The 16,477-nt window shown below is 39.5% G+C and overlaps 1 protein-coding gene across 1 annotated transcript in view; it reads left to right on the top strand.

The window, feature by feature from the left end:
- The window catches only part of pde11a (phosphodiesterase 11a), a 96,314-nt gene that overhangs the window by 30,011 nt on the left and 49,826 nt on the right, over positions 1 to 16,477 (top strand). The window contains exon 3 of the mRNA XM_079822451.1: positions 13,610 to 13,699. Within this exon, the coding sequence (XP_079678577.1) occupies positions 13,610 to 13,699 (90 nt within the window). The remainder of the gene's footprint in view (positions 1 to 13,609; positions 13,700 to 16,477) is intronic.

Genomic DNA, 16,477 nt, shown 5'->3' on the forward strand with positions numbered 1-16,477 from the left:
TCTCTGCCCATGCTACCCAGTTCTTTGGCCCTGTCTTTGCTGACTCCATTCAGCCATTCATAGCCTTCTAAGCTGCCTGCACATAGCATCCTGGATGTGCTTTGGGCTTCCAGATTGCCAGCTCCGCCCAGGAGTGTCGACCGTCAAACTCCACCTTGAACCTCCAAGCCTGTCACTCCACTCCACCACAGCCATATCACCCTGTAGCCCAAGACTGGTTGCCCACTAAAGCTAAAAAACCTGGATAGGAGACTTCCTGGGGAAAATTAGGTTGGAAGAAATGTTTGTGAGGCCAGCAGGGGGTGCTCACACTGTGGTCTGTGTGGGTCCTAATGTCCCAGTGATGGGGACACTATACTGTAACAAGCGCTGTCCTTCGGATGAGATGTTAAAACCCATGGTACTTCTCAGAAAAGAGTAGGGGTTTAACCCCTGGCCACATTTCCTCCATTGGTCTTTATCAATCATGGCCTCCTAATAATCCCCATCAACTGAATTGGCTCAATCACTCTCTCTCGTCTCCACCTATAGTTGGTGTGTGGTAAACACACTGGCGCCACTGGACTGTGGCTGCCATCGCATCCAAGTGGATGCTGCACACTGGTGGTGGTTGAGGATAGACCCCTGACTTGAAGTGCTTTGGGTGTACAGTAGTTCATAGGAAATGCGTTACATAAACCGAATTAATTCCGCCCATCGACCACTTGGCTCCACTTTGGCTCCTCACTCCCTCGGCTCCACCTGGGACTGTCATCCCTACGGCCTCGCCTTGGTCAGTCATTGTTCTGCCTTCGCCATGGACTCCCGGGCCTTCGTCTGCGACTCATCCCTCCACCCCTTTGGCTCTGTGGGGCTCCGCCTGCCCTACGGCTTCAGCTTAGTCCTCAGTCCTCCGGCACCCTGGCTTCATCTTTGCCTTGACATTATGCTTATTTTTCAACTATTTTCTGTTCCAGTTTCATTTGTTCCTTGTTTCCGTTTCTTGTTAGTTTCCATGGTTTCTCATTAGTTCACTGATTTAGTCACACCGGTCCTGTTTTATCCCTGATTCGTTTTCTAATTATCAGATTATGTGTTTATCTAGCCCTGAGTTTGTTTTAGTTTGTCCGTTTACTGGACTTTGTTAAGCCGGTCACACACCAGACGAGAAGAACCACACTGTGACTAACTTGACTCAAAATATCAAAATGTTTAATATCCTCTGACTGGATGGATTGAAATTCTGAAACTAAAGAATCAGAATCTGTGCCCATCATACACTATGTGATTCTCTATGTAATCTGTCAATTCTAACCACCCAAAATCTGCTGATTGCATCTAACAACTAGAGTCACCTTGTTCAAACTGCAATTTGGGGCAAAAATCGGTGCAAAATTTGTGTAGTGTATTCAAGCCTTTACTAATTTTTTGGGGGATTTCTAGAAATTCCACATTTCTTAGCAGTGCCCTTGCAATGACTCCCAGTAACTGGATTTAACCTGGCTAAAACCACTGAAAACAGCACCTTAGCAACACACAACAACACCAGCATTGCAAAACCACATTTTCTTCTAAAAAACAAAGTCAATCAGACAGCAGTTCATACTGTTCAATGTTGTGGCCACAAATCTGATTTTTGTTTGAAAGCTCTGCTGATGATCTGCAGTCTTGTGTGTTTCTGAGAGTCTGGATGTGCTGCTGGGCTACCAGACGGGCACACCACTCTCTGGTCTTTGTTGTGAAATGCCACAGTGCTGTGAATAGTCCTGTGAATTCTCTTTGGGATTAGCAGAAGGCAGAGCTGAGGAATTACTGTGTATTCAATACAATATCATATTCTCTCAGACAGTGACGCAGAGCAGAGTGACGCAAATCTACCTTACAGAATGTGTGTGTCTCTCTCTCTCTCCATACAGCTGGTATTCAGTCCCTCTACGAAATACTTCCCTGTTTAGGATTTTTGGCTGAAAGAGCCCTTGCAAAATTACTGTACAACTCCCACTCCATCGTGTGATATGGGAACATTAAAGGTTCTGTGGTGAATCAGCTGAAAACAGCCGCGACCATGTAAATACATCACGAGGTAAATTGGAAAACAGCAATACACACAACTACAAACTTGTCACTCTAGCACAACCAAATTCAATAGTTTATTATTATTTATTTATTTATTTTCGAAACCATATTATACCTATGGCAATGAGGAGCATGATTTTACCTGTGACTACCATGCCCATACAGTTAAATGAAACTGACCTACAGTTAAACTCAGTTAAAATGTCATTACACGCTAAAAAAAAAGGTTCTATATGGCACCAAAAATGGTTGTTGGCTCGTAATCATAGGAACCTTTTTTAGTGCTATATAGCACCAATTTTGGTGCTTCAGTGGTTCTTCAGCGGTTCTTCAGAAGTTCTTCACCAGTTCTTTGACTAAGGTGCTTTATAGCACCTCTGAAGAACCTTTTTTACAAACATTCTTCAAAATATCTTCTTTTATGTTTCACGGAAGAGAGAAAGTCATACAGGTTTGGAACGACATGAGAGTGAGTAAATGATGACAGATTTTAAAAGCAGTAAATTCACTTTAATATATCCTAGCTCAAAATCAGTGGTTTACTGTCAAGTGCATTTCTGTGTGACAAAAGTGCAATATTACGTTTGTTATCTGCATTTGCAGTAAATTCGATAATATCCATCATTAGTTGTCCCTGTCCTAGATTTATTTATTTACTCCAATTTAAGGCCCTAACCCCAGCAAAAACATTCAAGAGGGACTCATGGGCCGGATGGGCTGGATTTGCCAGGGCCGAATTTTAGCCCCAGTCCAGCCCTGGCTAAGATACTTTGGTTGCTATGATATAGAATATCCATGGCAGTAATGTGTTAATAGTATCTAATTTTGAAGAATATTACTTAATATAAAATGCAGTAAAAAGTAATATTAACTTCTCCATTGTTGTTCAGTCGGTGTACAAGTGGGATGATTGGTCGTGTGGTATTTGAAGGCCGGGTAAAAAGTGACAGTGACGAGCACTGCATATTATCTATTTTTTTTTACAGTCTATGCATATTAACCAAAGTTGAACAGTAAAATAAAAGACAGGGCAAATCAACTCGTGAAATATTATTATGGTACATAGCGATCAAAATGCAATTTCATCAGTTTGCCTAAATTAAATTTTACACATCATTTACACGGGGTAGGGAGCAGGTGTACATTTCTTTCATACCAACTAACATTTTGAAAATACGAACATTTTCGTGAACTCGAGAACACCATTTACGTCAGAGCGGCTTTACGAATGATTTACACACTAATTCGTTCTGCTCGTGTTTCATGAATGAGGCCCATTGAGAAGAACATGAAACTAATGCTTATACAATGTTCAGGATAACGGCTAAAGAGCTATTCTGTACTGTAATGTCCATGTGTCATGCAAAGAAAAGGGATTAATTCAAACTATATTCTCACATACGCATATCTAGCCTGGATGCCAGCCGAACCTAGCCCGGTCTGGACTTGATCCGTTGTGGAGCAACTATGCTGGAACCAGAGCATTTTAAGCTGTTCTGAACGCCAAAAATTGGATAACAATAACTTGAAAACCATGTCAGTGATATCACTGATATGACTGATAAAGTTTTTCCATTTTCGTCAGTGAAGACAGTAAACATATGTTTAACTGATATTTATGTTTTATGAATCTTTTTCATAGACATGTTAATTTACTGAAGGCCACCAGGAAAGCTAGGTAACTAAATTTATTAAATTAATTTACAATAATCACATTCATTACTATTAATCTTATGCCTAATCTGAAGAACACGGCTTTGTTAATATTTCTTGTTTGTTAATTATATTATAATTGACATTTAGGCCTATTTCAATTAAAAATGGTGAAATTAGACAAAAGTTTATTAATTTGCCTGAATATTTTTGTCATTTGTTTAACATTTCTGACTTAAATAAGCAGCTGTCAAATATGAAATGTTTAGTTTAGCTACTTACATATCTCGCTCTTGATGTCGAGTCGTGCTGCTAAAATTCGCGCTCAGCCTCAGCAGCTTCTGTGCGTACATAAAGCCCGCCTTCTCTGATTTGTGGTTTTCTCAAATGTTTTGACATTGACGAGCGGTGATAGACCAATGAGTCTCTGATCAACACACACACCTCTGCTTCTGATGTGCGCTTTGCTCGACGCCGCTACGGATTGAAGAACATGCTGATTAAAGGACGGGACGAAGCCTAAGCCTCCCGCCAGTTTCATGTTATAAAGGTTAATCACACATTCTTTAGGGGGGCTGGGCAGAAGTTTAGGGGGTGAAGTTTAGGCTGAAGGCCCCTAAAAAGGGCCTAGTGACGCCCATGGCGGGCTTTATACGATGATGGGCAGATGATCAACAGTAACGTAATCATCCACGTCACCAAAGAGCACTTGTGTTCAAAGAGCACATTTCTCTCAGAAATGATGATGGTGTTGGTAAGTACTCCGTGTATCCTTAAATATTTTTTACAACACCGGCAAAGATCGTTTACACTCATCTTCTTCTTCTACTTCTTCCAGCGTGCGTGCAGTTGAGTTCTGTTGACAACTATGGCTGCGTTCCACTCCACTTTTAGACGCGCTCTTGCAAACTTCCCTAAGCACTTCCCCTCTGGGAATCCTTGCCACCATTTTGAAGTGTGTTCCACTTCATGAAATGGACGAGGGAAGTTTATGTGGACAGACCCACGCTCCCTCGATTTTGACAGAGGGAGCAAGTCTACTTCCTATGTACACTTCAGGCACAAACAACTCTATGATATATTTATTATTATGTTTAAAATGATTTAAAACAACCCAAACACACCTATGTATATAGAATACTGCATTTTGCAAGGGAAAAATAAATAATACAATCAACTCCATAGTGGACTCAAGTGATCAAGGGCAGTAGTGGGCACTCATGCAACGTAAGCAATGACGCACATCCGAGTGAACGAGAGAGTAAGCACGGACTTACCAATTATGTAACTTTGCTGTGGTCGAACAGGAACAAATTTCTCTGGAACTAAAACTTTAAACTTCAATAAGTTCACGCAGTGTTGCTAAACTATTTACAGAAATATATCCTTCTCAATACGAGTTATGAAGGAAGAGAACGGCATCGACAGTTGATCATAATTCTTCCAGAGTGCCGCTTTTCCTGCATCATTTGGAACCATGATAAGCTTTCCCTCAGTAATTTTTTGCGTTATCGCACTGATGGTTAATGTTTGCTTTCTGCCGTTTGCTGTGTTGTTATTTAGATATATGCGTGTGCTTTCTCTCTCTCGTGCGTGTTTTTCCGGTCACAACACAGCAAGCAGGCAAAGCACACGACACACAAACTATATGTATAGAGGCGATTTAGTTTTTGTTAGTTACAAAACCAGACCTGAACCGAACCCGAGGCTGTTCATTAAACATTAGCAAGTTTTTCGGGACCGGCCGAGCTCGGGTCGGGTAGCAGACCTCTAGTACATGCATCTCCACTCTGTCTCCTCCTCGAAATAACCGTATATGGAGCTTACAACGCCTAGTTTTACTATGCATATCCTCATCTGCATATCATTCCCATGCATATTCCCATGTTCAACGGTACAAGGCATTACGAAAATAGGAGACATGGACTATGTGCCGTCACATTACATTGCTAAAAATCATTGAGTATTCTTACCTTGTTTTAGAATAAATAAATACATGTTTTAACATTTCAGAGAAAGTTTTCAGAGAAGAGTTCTTCTCAATCTTTTCCACTGGTCAAATAGTATTTAATCAGTACTTTAAAAGAGCTTAGCCAATCAAAGGTCGTTTACATGGAACTCTTTAAGGTATAGCGGGTGCAAAAGGATCATGAGAAACTAAATTATGGTGCAGAAACGTAAGTACACTACAGTGATAAAGAAGTTTAGGAAAAACGCCTGCCACAAAACTTTGCTCAGAAGGCCCACAGTGGAATGAAGTAGTAATGAAACCGTTCAGTCATAACTTGTATGAAGTTGTTGTGTGTTTCCATGTGAAGGAGCTCAATTCTCTCGTTTCATTAGCTTAACGGTTTAAATGAGCAGAAAGTGTGCTGTGAGAATCTGTTGATCGCTCCCACAGGTTCAGGTCACATCCACTCTTTATTAAACGCTTTAGGAGCGCGGTAAACAGGCTCAATGCAGCAGTCTCCCGTGCAGCCCAGACTAATGGGCAGTCAGACAGAACCCAATTACTCCAGGACCCCATTTACCTGCGCTCTCTGTGACTTCAGGACTGACACATTCATCCAGGCCTCTCTGTGGTGTCACGCTGACTTGTCCTGAGGCAGGTTTAGATGTGGCTCCTGACAGAATTTTAATATGAACCTGTTTATTCTCAACATTATGACTACACTCATTTCTCTCAGAGAGGCTCTCTGGCTCTCAAGAAGAGAAATGTGAGTGTGTTTTTGTCATTCTGACATCCGTCGGAGTGTGTGTTTGGCATTCTGGGAGTGCTAGAGGAGATCTCAGACCTTTAAAAACACAGCGGTGAGGGAGGAAACAGAAAGTGTATTCAGGACAATGAAGTTCTGCTGTCTCTGTCACACTTCTTTGTACTCTAGACTGCAATTAGGTTGAGTTTATAAGATATTGAAACACACAAGATGGCCTCATATAGTCGAATGGCAGGGAGGCCATAAAATCACATGCTCACATTATTTAACAGAATGGGCGAAACACATGCATGCATATAGGGAGCACTAATAGTTATGGGTTATTAAAGATCCTCTGTGGTGAAAATTACGTTTTTCACTGTTGTTTAAATGTCTATGTGGTGCTTTTAAATCATGTGCAAATTCATAACACCATGACTGGGTATTTTCTCCTTAAAACTGCAGTGAACCAAAAACAAGCCTTTGAATCTCCTTTGTAAAAGCTTTACGAGGCATAAATAAACACTTTAGATGAGCTCTCAGAAATGGTTGACTGACAACTACTGAATGTTTTATAATTACCTCATCATTTACAGTAGGAATACATGTTAATAAAGCATTTATTAACACACTGAGTAACTATTATGTCTGAGTAAGATGTATAAATGTAAATAGTTTATTAATCATTTACTTACTTTCTAAATGATCTTATGAACCACTGACAACTTTTAAATAACTGGTTTGTAAATAATGTAATACTTAATTTAATTACGATAAATTGATCATCAATTAAAGTATGAAAATACAATTATTAAACACATTATACATATGCTTATAAATCAAGAATAAGGCATTTATGGCTGTATTTATAAACTGCTTATTAATGTCTATTAATGCTTTATAAAGGATTAATTAACTATATACTAATGCTTAACTAGTGATTCATAGCATGCAGTTATTATAAAGTGTTTTCCAGCTTTTCTTAGGGTGTGTTCACACTTGGCATGTTTGGTTGGATTAAATGAACCCTGCTGGGATTGCTCTGTTAGTGCAATCTGTTAGTGCAATCTGTTAGTATGTAGCTTTAGAATAAGTGTGAACGCTGCCATCTGAACCCAACCCTCAGCAGGGGCTCTGGAAGTCTGGAAATGGCCAAACACACACATGTCCTCCACCCTCCGGACAGGGGCCCCTTCCCCGCCGCCCCGAGCCAGCCAGGGTTCACCCTGCCTGGCCAAAGCGGCTGGGGGTAGCCTATCCTGGAGGTCCGGTATGGGAAGTGAAAATCCTAATATCCACCATTTAGGTGTTGAGGAGGGACACAGGGGACCGTGGACCGACCCTCTTCTACCCGCGGTGAGGCCCGCTCAGCATCCCTCTGGGTAGGCTTGGAATTCGGTTTCCACCGCCGTGGACCTCTGGAGGACGGGAAGCTCCAGGGTGTCCTTGGCAGTACCCCAGGCCGACCGGGGTGAGCCCTTGCCGGACAAAGGAGTTGGATGAGTCCCTCTGGATGGATGGAAGTCCTCCAGGGCTCCAGGGTGTTCAAGGCACCCCACAGGCCACTCTGGTGCGGTTCGACTGAAATATGAACGCAACACGGACCAAAGACGGGACATGATGTCACAAGATGCGACCCTAAAAAGGACAGAATGCTTAAGCACTTGTTTTTTCAAACAACAGCAGATCTTGGTTTGTGTGTGTGACGGGGATTCCTGACGCAGTTTGACACATTTTATAAGCTCTTTAAGAGTTGTTAGCTCCATCATATGTACGCAATACATATTACAATACAGGGTTACGGCTGCATTTCTGCTGTTCCATCAATAATTGGACATCTGAAAAGTCCCCCCCAATAATTGGAAATGGCCAAATTGTCCCCCCCAATATTTGATATTTCTTAATGCAGCTCTCCATTACGCACCGCTCCAGGTTTGTCCAGGTTTGTTGTTAGGATGGCAGACAGTTTCAGAATGTAAATTTTTAGGCTGGTCTGCCAAAGAGGCCTAACAGCTCTCGTCAAATGTCAAAATGATGGCCAATCAGATCAAAGATGGCGGGGCTTAATGTTCACTGAAGATGAGTGTGTATCCCAACGCGACGCGTTTAGTTTTTAGTTTAGAGTGCGTGCGTGGAAAGATATAAGTAGCTAAGCATTTAATATTTAACAACTGTTTTATGATGGATGTTTAATGACCCACAGTAACATACAGTGAATCAAGCTTTCTTAATATAATTTCGCCATTTTTATGTGACGAGGCACGAAACGTTTTTATTACATTTTTATTACATTTTTGACATTTTAGATATAGCTACAAACAAAAATAAATGTGTGCATATTTTACACAGATGATATTTTACACAGATGATATATTAAAAATAGTTTTATATTTTAAAATATTATTTGCAAAGAGTTTAAATGGATTACTTCATAACTATATAGACTATAATTAGACCAAGAACTTCCTTACCGTTCTTTTTTCTTCTTTATTCCACTAAACCTATTTAATACTTTAATTATTAAATTTCTTTAAATAAAAAGACCAGCCCCCCCCCCCCGGTAACAACACATTTGGCCCGCCCAATGTTGAGACATGATTACGGCCCTATAAATTCGCCCATTCCGCCATGCGCTGCTCATACGTGTTGGGCTTGTTCATATGCCTCTTTGACACAGCATACAAGGTGTTCTGCATTGTAAATGGTTGATGGAAGAAGTATTCTTTAAAATGCATTGGAATAATTCATAATAAATAATTATTCATGGTATTTTGAAGTACTACGGTAACATTATCATGCATTATTAATTATCGTGATATACCGTATTACCGTACATGTCTAGCTAGAAGGCCCCTAAACAAGGAGATACATTACATCTGTATGATTTAAGGATCCTTTAAGGATGTATGCGAACAATATTGCAAAGGTGGAAAAACCAAAATTGAACAAATTGGTTCAAAACATAACTTAGAATCAAACAGTACTTCAGGATTCAGAACAGTTGGTGAATGCCTACCCAGGACTTCATCAGTATGAAAAAAGATGTCATGCTGGTAGGTGCTAAGCGATCTGGGTGCCAACTAGCAGAATTTCAGTTTTGTCAGCATTACATTTTCCACCATCCATGCTTCAAGATCTTGAAAGCATGAAATAATGGATGGGGGAGAAAAGACTGAATTGGGTTGGTTAGCAAAATTAATTTGTGTATCGTCAGCATAACTGTGAAAATTAAAACCTGACGCTTAATGATCTGGTCAAGAGGAAGCATATAAATTAAAAATAGAAATGGGCCAAGAACCGATCCTTGAGGTACACCATGGGAGATAGTGACAGAGTGAGATTTGTATTGTATATAGTATAGTACATTTGTATTGTAAGTGCCATAAGTGAGGCCAGCAGGGGGCGCTCACCCTGTGGTCTGTGTGGGTCCTAACTAGGGTTGGGTACCGTTCACATTTTAACCGGTATCGGTACCGGTACCCAACGGTACCTTTTTTCAGTACTTTAGGGATTTACATCAATAACTATAAATAACCTGTAAGTCATTTATAGAAGTGTTATTGACATTATGCCAGAGCTGCCCTGGTCTCTGTCTGCCATTGTCTGTGATGTTTGTATACTGTAATATTTACTAGATAGTAGGCTACTAGGTACTTAAATTTAATTAATTAAAAAAATATATATATATTTTTTTCTTTTTAATTTCATTTCTATGAAAAGATTTCCCACAAATTGTGTGCAGTGTATTTTCTGGTAATCAAATGAAGACATAAGACCTTAATTTAATGTATCTTTTAATATAATTAAACTTTTTTGTCAAACAAAGTGCTGCACAACTGAGCTTTATATGGTTAAAATCAAAACATTAAAACAGAACATTTTTAATTTATTACTTAAAAAATAAAGTTTTGATTATTATTATTACATTTGTGTTAGTATTATTAATTGAGAGACATATCTAAATTCTACTGTACAACAGTGATGTATTTGTCAAGATAAACCAGACTTTTATTTTGACGGGTTGCCGTTCCTTTGAGTTTCTGTGTTTATGATATGACGGTAGTTTTTTCTCAAATGACACGGTAAAATGCTCATAAAGTGACTCTCAGTGGCTCTGGAGATGACGTTCCTGCGTTCATGTCCAGACGGCAGAGATGGAAACACGCGACCGTCATAGTGATAGTGAGCGCGATAGTGAGTGTGTGTGTGTGTGTGTGTGTGTGTGTGTGGTAAACCGCGCTTCTACGGCATTCTTTCGCACAGAGACACAGGATTCGTATTTAAATAGTCTTTTTGTGGTTTAATATTTACAGACACTAGTCTATATCACCAGATGCGTTCTCAGGTACCAAAATTTGGTACCGATTGATTTAATGTGAATAGGTACTCGGTAGTACCGACGTAATTCGGTCGGTGCCCTTAAAAGTACCGAGTTCGGTACCCAACCCTATTCCTAACGCCCCAGTGATGGGGACACTATACTGTAACAAGCGCTGTCCTTCGGATGAGATGTTAAAACCAGGGCCCTGACTCTCTGTGGGCATTAAAGATGCCATGGCACTTCTCAGAAAAGAGTAGAGGTGAAACCCTGGTGTCCTGGCCAAATTCCCTCCATTGGCCTATATGTAAACGTTGTAAACTTGAAAGTGCACAATACATTTATTACACTTATTGAAGTTATTGTCTCCCAAAAGAAAGAATCGACTCTGAACCGCCTATATGAGTAGTTTTTGTTTCGAATCGAACTGAGTGACGGTTCAACGTCACTAGAAAAACATTTGCATAATGTCTATTAATGCCGTTCTTACTATTTTGAGTATAGATAAAGGATGGAGCAAGATTTGTTTTACAAACGTTTCTGTTACATCAGTCACACACATTAGTCCTCGGCTTATGTATGCACTTTTATTGATACAGTTCCCGCATGTGCACCGCAATAAATTATAAATTGTACATGGGTTTGTTGATGGCCGTACTCTTGTTAATGCTGATGGTGAAGAATTACAGCTGCACCATCTCATAATGTTCCTCAAACTGAGTAGCGTATCACTGAGAAACTCCTGCTCAAGTCGTCCTTGCGATGGAGGTTTGGGTTGAATAACTGGTTCTTCCAATGTTTCGTCATCAGACTCGCACTCGGATTGATATGGTAAAATCAACGGTATCGTTACTGTCTTTACAGCAGGGGTCTCAAACTCATTTTACCTTGGGGCCGCTGGAGGTAGACTCTGGGTCAAGCTGGGCCGCATCAAGTATTCCACATAAAAAGTGTTTCAAGTATTCCTAAAAAAAAGTAGCACAACTGATCTTCTCAATCTTTATTATTAACAGTTCTTCAACATGAATGTTTCTTCTGAACATGAACTGTTCCTCTGAATTTGAACTAAATATTGCCTAGAAATTAAATTATGTAATATTAAATAATGATTTTAATTTTATTTTAAATTATAGACTAATTCACAGCAAATCCGTAACCAGGTCAAACAGAACAGGGAGTGAAATTCTAGGTGTAATTCTAGTTGGGAAATAATCTTTTTGGGACTATTTGTAAACAAGAATTGCATTAATTTGCATCAAATATATTATTAGTCCCGATATTCTTCGCATGAGTGAATAAATACATAGATCCGCGATCTACTTTTGAATTCCCCAGTGGTCTGGTGGTAGAATTTATGTCAGCCGTGTCAAAGGTTCCGGGTTCTAATCCACTCTCATGTAGTTTTTCTTCATTAAAATCAAAGATGTTCATCAATGATTGTATAATAAGAGCATGGACACGTTTGCATTTTGTTTTGTGATTTCACCGGAAAGAATAGAGTCTCTCTCAGCAACGGCATTAAGCGATAGATTGACGCGCTCGTCTGTGTGTGAAAACTGTGCAGTGTGCACGAGCCAAAAGAGAAGGTTAACCCCGCCTACTTTGATTGGCCTCGTTCGTCTGTTCCTGTCAATCACACGGTGTCAACCAATTATACTGCACGAGGGAGGGGCGACCCAACTCTCTCTCTCTCATACACACACACACACACACACACACACACAAAGGAGGCAGCAAGCGTGGCAAGTGCTGCACACGCAACAATTCAGCAAAAAGGTGCGGGCCGCGAGTTTGAGACCCCTGCTTTACAGTGTGTACAATCACTGAGCTTTAGGAAGCCTAAATTGCAGTTATTGTTATGGACATTTAGCTTTCAAAACACATGCTGTAAGCAGTAGACCAATCACAACAGACTGGGCCATCTGACCAATCAGAGCAGAGTTGACCAATCACAACAGACTGGGCTGTCTGACCAATCAGAGCAGAGTAGACCAATCACAACAGACTGGGCCATCTGACCAATCAGAACAGAGTAGACCAATCACAACACACTGTGCCATCTGACCAATCAGAGCAGAGGAGGCTCGCGGAGAGGAGGGATTTAGAGAGACTAATTCATCCATCGAGTTGTTTGACAATCATTGAGCAATGTGATGATGTGCAGTGTATATTATGAGAAAATGAAAGTGTTTTTTGATCTTTGATGTAAACCTGTTGTTGGAGCCTTTAAAATAGCATAATAGGGGCACCTTAATGGTTTATTTTGATGTTGTTACATCCACCAGCTGGCACTCCAGCTATAATGCCATGATCTCCACCAGACGGCACTCCTCCCGACACCCTTGGTTTCCCATCATGAACTTCATTTCCCATAACCCATTGCCTGGACTCATTATTGTTTGTGCCTTTACACGCCCTGTGTTTTCACTCGTTCAGTGCGAAGTCTTGTATGTTTAGTGTCACACAGCATTTGTGGACATTATCCTGGTTCCCTGTGTCTTGGTATTGATCTTCTGCTCGTCTCCTTGGATGTGCCTGTGTCTTGGCCCTAGTTTTTGTCCTAATGGTTGTTTTATGGATTACCCTCAATAATGCTGAGTTTGGCTCTTCAACCTAAAGTCTCGGAGCAGTTTGTGACGTGATTTATTTTTGAATAATTAATGGATAATTTACGGATAATGGATAATTTGATTACATTGAGCACTAGAATTATCTCACATATCAATTCAGATCATAAGTATGTTAGTTATTTGTTCTGCTTGTGATGTAATTTAACTGTGAGTACTGGTATAGTCCTTTGCAAGGCACTTTGTGTTTTGGAGAGACTGTTGTTCCAGTGTTGGTCCAGGACACACCGATGCTTTAACACACTCTTGTGTCCATGCAGGTGTTGCAGATGTACCTTCCCTTCTGTGGCATCGCCATCTCAAACGCCCAACTGTTCGCTGCCTCCAGGAAAGAGTACGACAGGAGCAGGGTAAGAACACACTGACTTCATTAAATCCGCATTATATCTCTGCACCCCTCCTACTGTAACAGGACAGCGCTGTGCGCGCACTATAAATGTCATGTGGGTGTTTATTACGTAGTATGTGTGCATATATCTATTGATCTTTCGCTTCCTACACACTCTGTTCCTGCATCGAGAGGTTCTGAATCAAGAAGAGATGTGTGTGTGTGTGTGTGTGTGGCTGGAGAAGCATAAATCTGAGTCGTGGCGTCTTCAGAGCATCATCAACACATTTTCATATCGATCACAGAGCAACATAATGCGAGAAAACAAGAACGTGAAGAGAGAGAATGAGAATGATATGGACCCTTTTCACAGACTGTGATACATTTCCACACTTATCAACATCACAAAACAAATACGTTTTTCATTTGTTCATAAAAAAAACATTTATAACACTATACTTTGTTATAAACATGAATTAATGCTGCGCCAAGGGTGTTTCTAATACATCTCTCTTCTGGCTGTAATCAATCTTTGGAAAATTTTGGAAAGTCGTAGAAACACTATCACAGATTTTTGTTATTGGAGCAAATGGGAATACAAAACATGTTGTTGGTCATTTCCGATTTACTAAATTATTATTTAAATCTGGTAGCAGTGCAAACGTCCAAAAAATGAAGCCTAAATTGTTTTAAAGAGTACTTATTATGGAAATAATATACTTTAAATATTAAAAATACTTAAGTAGCTCAGTAGGAATCTTAATTTCATCATTTTATTTCATAATTACTTAATATCTTTTGAATATGGTTAAAGTGTACGGCTAAATGTACTAGCAAGCATTTATGATAAACTAAAATAATACTTTAATATAATTTCCATTGAAACCTGTATGCATTTAAATGTATTTAAATTGAAATATATATAATTAGTTGCAATTTAGTACATTTTAAATGTATTCACTTTTATATGTAGCTAATTTTGAATATCACACTACTGTTAAAATTATAATAAAGTTCCTTACATGTGCTTTAGGAAAGGGGTTTTCAATATGATGAACCTTTTATGAGGGACCTCCTTCCTAAAATCCATCTATATATTTGTATGTATAAAAAAAAGAAAAACATTTAAACTGTTTGATAAATAGTAAGTGGGACATTATAAACACAACATATTGTTTTCTTAAATTGGCTATACTTAATGTTGGCTGTATAAACCCAAAGAAGATAATTTTCAATTAAAAATGATTTGTATAAGCAACTTTCACAATAAATGTATGTAAGCAGCTCACGTACTGCGGTAAGAGCCTTGCAACCCCAGTGAGTGAGACAGTGTGAGAAGAACTCACTAAAGATACAAAGTAAATATTGTACATACAATTCTGGAAAGTTAGACTTTATCCATTTTTGCGTTGTCTTTTTATTCTCTGAAATTTTCCGAGGACCCCTCAGAACCTTCTGGAGGAGCCCTGGTTTAAAAACCTCTGCTTTAATATGTTAGTCGACCGTTCAAAATAAGTGTACTTCTTTAAAACATGAGCAAAATTATTCAAACTTGATTATTAATGTACTTCAAAGTAAAACCTTTAATTTGACTATTACAAAGTGCACTTTTTACTCTTTAAGTACACTTAGGCGGCCTTTTGCTTATATAATATAATATTATTGTCAGGTTTATGTTCTGTTCTGTGGACTCTTTTTTGATATTCTGTTTAGTTTCCTTTAGTTCCTGTTTCCCTGCTCTGCTTAGTTTTGGGTTTCTATGGTTACTTATGATTATCTGTTGCTGAGATCTCCAGGGTGTAATGGATTCTCAGTAAAGACTGTTTGTTTTGTTACTCTGAAATCGTGTTTGTGTGTGCGTTGCAAACCAACCTGTGACAATAATCTGCAGTTTTTCTTTTTCTTTCAATTTCTCAATACTTTCTCAAAACTCTACACACAGTTCACAGTTCAAACTTTCAGCTTGGCACAGCAGTTCATTTTACATTCAGACATCGCTAAAACTACAGAAACACTTCATTCATGTCTGAAATCAAGCCGTTCTTCCATTCAAAGGTTTCACCCAAAAATCACACATAAAACAATAACAACAGGTAGCATTATACAATGCTTTTTTTTGTATAATTTCTTTACAAAACATAAATGACACTCTCTGCTCTTCATAATTCACTGTAGTTTGTGTTACATGGTCCATGTTTACGTTACAGTACAAAATTATAACAAAATGGTTCCCTTTTGTACAAATGGTAATATAATTGAAAGACTAACACCGGTGTAGGTGTTCAGCTACCATACATCTATTTGTTTTGAAAGTACATTTTTTTTTAGATTTTAGATTCAGTTTTGTATTACACGTTTATCAGTTAAGTTTAACATGTACACTATATTATCAAAAGTATTGGGACGCCCCTCCAAATCACTGAATTCGGGTGTTCAATCCCTTCATGGCCACAGGTGTATAAATCAAGCTCTAGGCCTGCAGACGCTTCTACACACATCAGTGAGAGAATGGGCCGCTCTCAGGAGCGTGTGTGTGTGTGTGTGTGTGTGTGTGTGTGTGTGTGTGTGTGTGTGTGTGTGTGTGTGTATGTGTGTGTGTGTGTGTATGTGTGTGTGTGTTCGCTTCTACACACAGTGAGAGAATGGGCCGCTCTCAGGAGCGTGTGTGTGTGTGTGTGTGTGTGTGTGTGTGTGTGTGTGTGTGTGTATGTGTGTGTGTGTGTGTATGTGTGTGTGTGTGTTCGCTTCTACACACAGTGAGAGAATGGGCCGCTCTCAGGAGCGTGTGTGTGTGTGTGTG

Source organism: Gobio gobio, assembly GCF_949357685.1.
Source record: "Gobio gobio genome assembly, chromosome: 7".
Taxonomy (NCBI): domain Eukaryota; kingdom Metazoa; phylum Chordata; class Actinopteri; order Cypriniformes; family Gobionidae; genus Gobio; species Gobio gobio.